This window comes from Cryptomeria japonica, chromosome 11 (assembly GCF_030272615.1).
Source record: "Cryptomeria japonica chromosome 11, Sugi_1.0, whole genome shotgun sequence".
NCBI classification, from domain to species: domain Eukaryota; kingdom Viridiplantae; phylum Streptophyta; class Pinopsida; order Cupressales; family Cupressaceae; genus Cryptomeria; species Cryptomeria japonica.
The window spans coordinates 528,913,066-528,920,952 of NC_081415.1; the positions used below are offsets into that span (position 1 = coordinate 528,913,066).

The 7,887-nt window shown below is 30.8% G+C and overlaps 1 protein-coding gene across 2 annotated transcripts; it reads right to left on the reverse strand.

Annotated features, from left to right (window-relative positions):
* Positions 1-2,198: 2,198 nt before the first annotated feature.
* LOC131050890 (uncharacterized) lies at positions 2,199-3,665 on the reverse strand. Of its 2 annotated transcripts, none has more exons than XR_009359511.1 (2): positions 3,129-3,665; positions 2,199-2,772 (listed from the first exon to the last, which is right to left on the reverse strand). XR_009359511.1 is itself a non-coding variant. In XM_059214249.1 (2 exons), exons 1-2 carry the CDS (start codon positions 3,322-3,324, stop codon positions 2,495-2,497), a joined length of 453 nt encoding a protein of 150 aa, XP_059070232.1. In that variant the 5' UTR covers positions 3,325-3,665; the 3' UTR covers positions 2,199-2,494. The 2 variants fall into 2 exon arrangements, 1 of the variants encoding a protein (XP_059070232.1); XM_059214249.1 differs by having other exon boundaries at positions 2,199-2,751.
* Positions 3,666-7,887: the final 4,222 nt, after the last annotated feature.

Genomic DNA, 7,887 nt, shown 5'->3' on the forward strand with positions numbered 1-7,887 from the left:
ACATGAAATTTTAATAGTCTCTGGAATCTAGCAGATTCATTTTTTTTTTTCAAAAAGACTAGGAATTTAGTTATCCCAAATTAGTGGGGCCATAACTTTCAGCTTAGAACTCAAAATTTGAAATGGCTTACACCAATGGAAAGGTCACCAAGAGAACTAATTTCAATCCCTTTATGTTGTAGCCTTTGATTGACTACACTTTCAACCCCAAATTCCTCTTTGAAGACCTCTGAAAAATGAAATTTACTAAAATGTACGAAATATTGAAAAATTATTTTCCGTATTTCTCAATTATATCACCTTTGGCTTGTTCTAGATCATCTTTGCAATCCTCTGGATCATTGAGACTTAATGAATTTTTGTCCTTACTCATAAAAACACATGGATTATACAAAACATTAAAAGGGGGGAGGGAGGTATCCATAGTAAACCATGTAATAGATCTCGAGAATTGTCAAATTACAAATAGTTATTACAAACCACTTATACTCAGCATACATTTCCTAGAAAGAAAACCCTTTCATATAAGCAAAACAAATTTTTTAAATTCAAAGACATTGAACGAATTGTTTTGTTGCCAAAGATAACACAATACATGTTAGAAATAAAATTCTTGTTTTATCTGTTTTCTTTTTTTGAAAACTGAGAATGAAACTCCCTTTAAATGAAGGCTACAATTTTTATTTTCGTAAAGGGAGATGCAAAAATGCAACAATAAATTGATATGTTGTGAAGACACAAATGAACCAATTTTTATGTTGTCAAAGATAACACAAAACGCTCTCTCCCCCTTCCTCTTCTAAGAAGGAAGGAAGCTCAATCTAAACGAGGGCTACAATGTCTTTTATATTCTTGATTTGAGATGTCAAAATGTACGTTGCAAATACACAGCTTAACCATTATTTCTGCTAATCGTCTGATGGTCTAATTTGATTGACTAAAGCATGAAAGAACATTATTTAAACATTGATGGCTTATGGGATTCAATGCAAAGATAAAGAAAACAGTCCAAGAAATCTATTGAGAATAATGCATAAGGTATGGCATGTAAAAGGAGAGGGAGAAATACTTTCTATAAGTATTCTAATTTCTTCACCACGAATATATTTTTAATTTGATTTTTTACCATAATGATTATTCCCAATAAAACAAAATATAGTTCAAAATTAATAGATATCAATATAGTTCAAAATTAATAGATATCATATGTACCATTTCTATTTGTAAAATAGAGTAGTCAATCCAAAACTTTAGAGAGAAATGGCATTCGCTTAACAATCTTATATTTTACATCTTGGACTTCAAGCTGTTTAAAAATAATGAATGCAACAATCTTGCTCGTTAGAATTATCGACATTAGTACTTAGAATTATGTAACACTTTTGATTAACTGCATTTTCCTTGCAGAATCTAAATGAATCTGTTCAAACTATGCCCGTTAATATTTTGATGAGCAAGCGAATCGTTTCTCAAACATTTGATTTGAATTCATTTGATTTAAAAAAAAATCAGGTTACAAAATTCAACCATTACAACACTGAACTCCAAACAAATACACAAACATTAGATTATAACCATTCTTCAAATAGCAAAGAAAACAGAATCTGAATACCTAAAATAGATTAATAATGCAAATACTTAAAATTGGTAATAATGCAAATAGATAAAATTGGTAATAAAGTATCTAAAACAGAATCTGAATTCAAACATTCTTGATTATAAACATTACATGCAGATGGGCTGGACAGTTTTAGTTATCTCCAGTTATTTTAAACATTTTTTACTTTCAATTGTCTTTTAAGCTTAATTTTTATTAATGTTTGATTTTTAAGATATTTTTCTGATACTTAGGGAAAAACAAGAAAGTCCAGTCCACTAATTCTCAGATTCAGTGATTCTTTGCAACAACGATCAATTGTATTTTCAATCATTACTTTACTACTTAAATTCACAAATTCACTATAGTTTTTATGTCAATATTCACAAAATGATTGCTACTTAAATTCACAAATTCACTATAGTTTTTATGTCAATATTCACAAAATTCAACCAAGCGAATCGTTAAAAAATTCAATGATCAAATAGACAAAGAAAAGGCAAATAGATCTAAAACTGAATCCGAATTCCCATGTAAAGGAAATATATTCATTTAACATGCATTGTAAGTGATAACTTGTTTTAGTGCAGACAGTCAGTGATAACAAAATACGAGTTTTCCTGTGCAGCTCAAAAAACCAAATTACAGAATTGCTTTGCTTGAAACATGCAACCTTTATCCCCAACGAACTCAACCTTCCAAGATTTCACAAACAAACACAAATTATTACAACAAACATAAATAATTACAATTCAAGACAAATGTCTTAGTTTTGAATAAAAAAGAATATACAATTTATCTGTAGAATGCAAGAAGTCAGATGATCCAGCAGTAGATATTGAAGCATTGGATCAGCACCAGTTTCAGGAACAGCATAATAATCCATCTCTTCACTGCTTAGAATGCTTTGATCTGCCATTCGCATTTGAATTCCATTGAAATTATCTGCAAACTCCTCCCCGTCTTCAGATTGCAGAAACAAAAACCCTCTAGAGAATCTTGGACAGACTCTTCTGAAGAAGAATAGGATGATGAACCGGATGACCTATTTCCTGGTGGACTGAGAGAAATGATATTACAATCTCTTGGCATTCTCCATAATTGCTCGGTTTTGCTTCCATTGCATGAGGAAGCAGCTTCAGAATTGAATGACCCTGAGCAATTATGGAGAATAACTCCAAGATTGCAGAAACAAAGAGAATATAATATCTTGAAAATGAATACCCACCAAGAAACAAGAGACTTCTAAGACTACACAAGAAGAAATCTCAGCAAAGCAGGAAGAAACAAGAAAATACTCGCCGAAGCTAAAGAAAAAGAAATACTTTCGCTCTAAGTCCATGTATAAATCCATGTGCACTGTAATATTTAAACATTTAATGCTAAACACCCAAGCATCATATTAAATGGTGTATATCAAAAGTAACTTAGATTGCCTATCAACACTATCAAATAATTTAATCATAACTTTTAGATTTTCTATTGTTATATTTGCCAAAAATAAAAAAATAAAAAACTTGAAGAGAATTACCTTTCATCTTCCATTCGCACTTGAACTCCACTGAAATTCTCTGCAAATTTATCCCCGTCTTTAGATTGCAGAAACCCTCTAGATAATGTTGGACAGGCTCTTGTGCATTCTCTAGATAATCTTGGACTAAGAGAATGCTAGGACAATCTTCTTCGCCGTAATTGCTCAGTATTGGCGAAGAAGATAGTACTAGCATTTCTCTCAGTCCACCTGGAAATAGCTTATCCGGTTCATCACCATATTCTTCTGCACAAGAGTCTTTCCAAGATTCTCTAGAGGGCCTCTGTCATTTCCTATTCCGCTTCAGAATGTCATTATTAGTTGCTGTGGTTTACAGTGCCAAGATTGCAGAAACAAAAACTCCAAAGGGAAAACAGAAACAAAAGAATATAATATCTTGAAAATGAATACCCGCCAAGAAACAAGAGACTTCTAAGACTACCCGCCCAAGCTATGGAGAAAGAAATACTTTCGCTCAATATAATATAATATCTTGAAAATGAATACCCGCCAAGAAATAAGAGACTTCTAAGACTACACAACAAGAAAGCTCAACAAGAAAGCTCAGCGAAGCAAGAAGAAACAAGGGAAGCTAACAGTGACCTAAACTAACAATTTGTCATAGTTTTCTTAAACTGCAAGAAATCTTAACTGGACATAATATAAATAATAAAATAGGTCTTATGGATAACTGGAAGTAACAAATAACTAGAAAGAAATAAATAATAAAATATGTTTTAGAGATAACTGGAAGTAAAAAATAACTACAAATAAGAAAAATAATAAAATATAATTTACAGTAAAAATAACTTAAGTAAATTGACAGTTCTGAATTTTGTAAGGTTTCTAGGAGGTAAGGATCTAGAAGATAAATAATAAAATATGTCTTAGAGATAACTGGAAGTTAAAAATAACTACAAATAAGAAAAATAATAAAATATGATTTACAGTAAAAATAACTTAAGTAAATTGACAGTTCTGAATTTTGTAAGGTTTCTAGGAGGTAAGGATTTTTTTGTTTTGTTTTGTAAGGTTGTAAGATACTTGGACTCCTTCTAAGTGTCATTTAGCTATGAACTCTAATGTGGCACATCTTTGGTAGCTTTAAATTCATGGGTTTTTGTTATGTTGTATAATGTATCCTTCTATAACCTATAAAAACACTAACAAAGAGAATTTATAGCTTCAAATAGGCTCCCTTATCATAGTTAATGCACACACAAGAACTATTCAAACTCTAAACTTGAGAAAGGTGGAGAGAGAACAAGGAAGACATAAATATGTAGATATAGAGTACCAGAGATAGAGATAGAGGGAAAGGTAGAGAAAGATAGAGAGGATGAGAGAGACATAGATATATATGGATAGAGAGATGGGAAGAGAGAGATTTAGAAAAGGAGAGAGATAAATGTAGATAGAGATGAATGAATTCTATAAAATACGTAAATGTAAAATATAATAACATATTAACAAATTAATGTAGACATGGCAAACATAATATTATTTTGGTCATGTGTTTAAAATAAGGTTGCACTCCATTTAAATTGAGCATTACAACTATTAATGTTTATATAATTGCTCTAAAAATGACTAATTTTAACCCTTATTATTCAAAGAATTTAAAACCTATGAATTTATATACAAAATTTTTGAATTATCATTTTGTTGTGCATTTGCATCACTTTGTGACTTATAACTCACTATCATAGATGATTCATAGATTCACATAGGATTTTTTTATTTTTGTCAATGTTCATACAAATATTATCCAAGCTCTAAAATCACCAAGAAAAGGGAGAGAGAGAGAGAGAGAGAGAGAGAGAGAGAGAGAGAGAGAGAGAGAGAGAGAGAGAGAGAGAATTCTATGAAAATATCTAAATTATACAGAATATAACAATTTATTAACAAACTAAGGTACATAGAATAAGCAAAAATCTTATATTCATTATCGAAAATGAACTTAATCTTGAGTTTGAAGTGATTGTTAAACCATCTAAAATATTTATAACCACTCTTGATAATGACTAATTTAACCCTTCTCATTCAAACCATTCAAGCATGGAATAAATAAATATATTATAAGTATATTATTCTCAATAAGGTCATAAAGGAATATTGCCAATAGGCTTATAATTCCATTTACAATTATGGGAATTAAATGTGGCTAATACCCAAGCCAGAGATAATACCCCTATTTCTAATAATGATATGTTTGCTAACCTCAAAGTTCAATTTGTTGATACGCAGGTTAAATTGAAGGACCTTGAATCTAGAGAAGAGGTCTTTAGAGCTGACAAAAAGTACCTAATGTATGTGGTAAAATCCCTTACTTTGATCACCGATGGGATCATGTGGAAGGTAGTGATGGGGTGGTCTTTAGCCAAAATAAATTGAAGAAGTAGCACAATAAGATTGTAGGATTTATTTCTCAAAAAGGGGAGGATCCTAAAGAATGTGTTCCTGATGTTGAGGACTAGAAGAACCTCCAAATCCTAGAAAAGAATTGGGGTCTCATTAAAAACTAAAAGAAATAATTTTTTGGTTTGTGTTATTTTAGTTTTTTGGAAAAGTATAGATATAAATTTAATTTTCTATTGCTATGGTTTTAGTAAGACTCTATTTATGATCTTTAATAGTCTGCATGCATATTATATGCTTGTTTGGTTAGCTAATATAGTCTTACCTTGGATACTCATACTTTGTTGGACATATCAATTATGTTTTTTATTACCTTGTCTAATGGTTGGTCTATTGTGTGCTTCTAGTTGTTTTGTGATAGTGGTTGTTTCTTGATGGTTTTGATATGTTGTTATTTGTATAGGACCAGGGCCCTTCCCTACTTACTTAATCAAACACTAGAGTTCTCATCTTCTCTAATGACAAGCATGAAGAAATTTAGTATAAAGATGAATGCTAATACAAAAAAATTAGAATGACATTATATTACTAGTGCATACCTATCTAAAAGAAATAGAAGATAGTATTGTTGTAGCAAGACCCTTTTCTACTTAGAGAAATTAAAAAGAATTTCATTCACTACATGATTAAAAATTAAACCTACCATATCATAGCTCGAAAAATGACTAATAATACTAATAATTTAAAATTTTGAGGGTCCAAAATCCACCTATTCAACATCAAATTTTCATTGTAATATCAAAAAAATTTATATTAAAAAATAAATAAAAAACTAATAGCTAATATAAATATTTCAAATAAACCTAAGAAGCATTTAGGGTTTTAGAAATATGTGATGAAATAACAACATATTAAGTAGGCTAAATTTAATATCCTTAACATTTTATAGTATATACGTAATATTTTTATTAATTTCATTTCTAATGGATCTTAATATAGTTAGTGTATACATGAGATGTGGTGTCAGTCAATAAAGTGAAGAATAACAAGCATACTAATGAAAAATTCTATGAAAAAGATCTAATAGATAACATAAGTTAAATAAACAATCCTTGCAAGATGTCCCATTGTCCTCTATCTTCAAGGATTCCTCTATTGGTATTTGACTAAACCGGTAAATGATTAATTGGTGAATGTGATGAAGAGATTGAGATTCATGTTTAATAACTAAGTCTTGTGTTTTCATTGATGGCAATAATGTTTTTGTGGTCATCTAAGTCTTGGGAGCCAACCAGTAAGGTATAACCGGTACAAATGATAGTTTACCAATGAACCGGTAGTTAGGATCTTCACCAATAAGTTGAGATAGAGTTGCATTCCGACAACTGGTACAGACGATCGATGAAGAGTTGGATAATGTGGTTTCAAAGAAATGTCTGAGACAAGTATTTGAAACCATGATTATAAGTGCATTGGTAGATTCAATTGGACAAGCGAGATTTGAAGTATAGAGAAGACATTCTTATGAACACTTAACCGGTAGTGGTATAGTCAATTAAATCGGTAAAACGACATAGGTTTTAATTTGCTATGTCAGTTGCCGACATAAGTAAAGTGCGCGATTTAAGTTTGTCGAGATTCATTGAACCTAGGAAATTGTTCCAAGGTTGTAGTGCCAACTAAATGTAAATACTTATAAAAAGTTTGACGAGGTATTGAGTTGGTTTGTATATAAATGAGTATGTGTGTTAGATCAAAGGGAATAAGGTGAAGTTGATTATGTAGTGTTTTGTGAAGCTCTATATTTATGTGTAATTGATGTTTTGAGGATCTAAAATGGATCTTATCAGACACAGAGGTGTTAAATGAAGATAATTTGAACTGTTGTTTCCTTAACAGTTTGCAGCTGTAAAATTCCTTAACTAGGTAGGTCCTAATAGCTCTTAACTTGTAAATCCTCTAACAAGGTAGCTTTATATTAGAGTATTAAATCCTATTGAGAGGTTGATCCTAATAGATCAAAGCTCCTAACAGGGCTTATCATTTAAATCCCTTAACCGAGTGACTCCTAATCGGGTTTTCTCCTAAAAGGGCATATTTTTAAGATCTTAACCGGTCAAGATTTCTATTTTGTAGATAGTGAATCTTGTGGGTATTAACTCCCACCATGGTTTTTCCCTTTTGAGTTTCCACGTATAATCTCTTGTGTTATGTGGAATTTGTTTTATTGGGAATTAGATTATGTGGTTGTATTCCTCTTATGCTTGATAAGTTTTAATGTTTTTAAGTTGGTGATCAGACTCATATTAGTTTTGCTTGCACTGATTCATCCCCCCCTCTCAGTGCCTTATAAGTTTATCATCCTCAAGCCATGGATGCTTCATATCATTGATAAATTGAC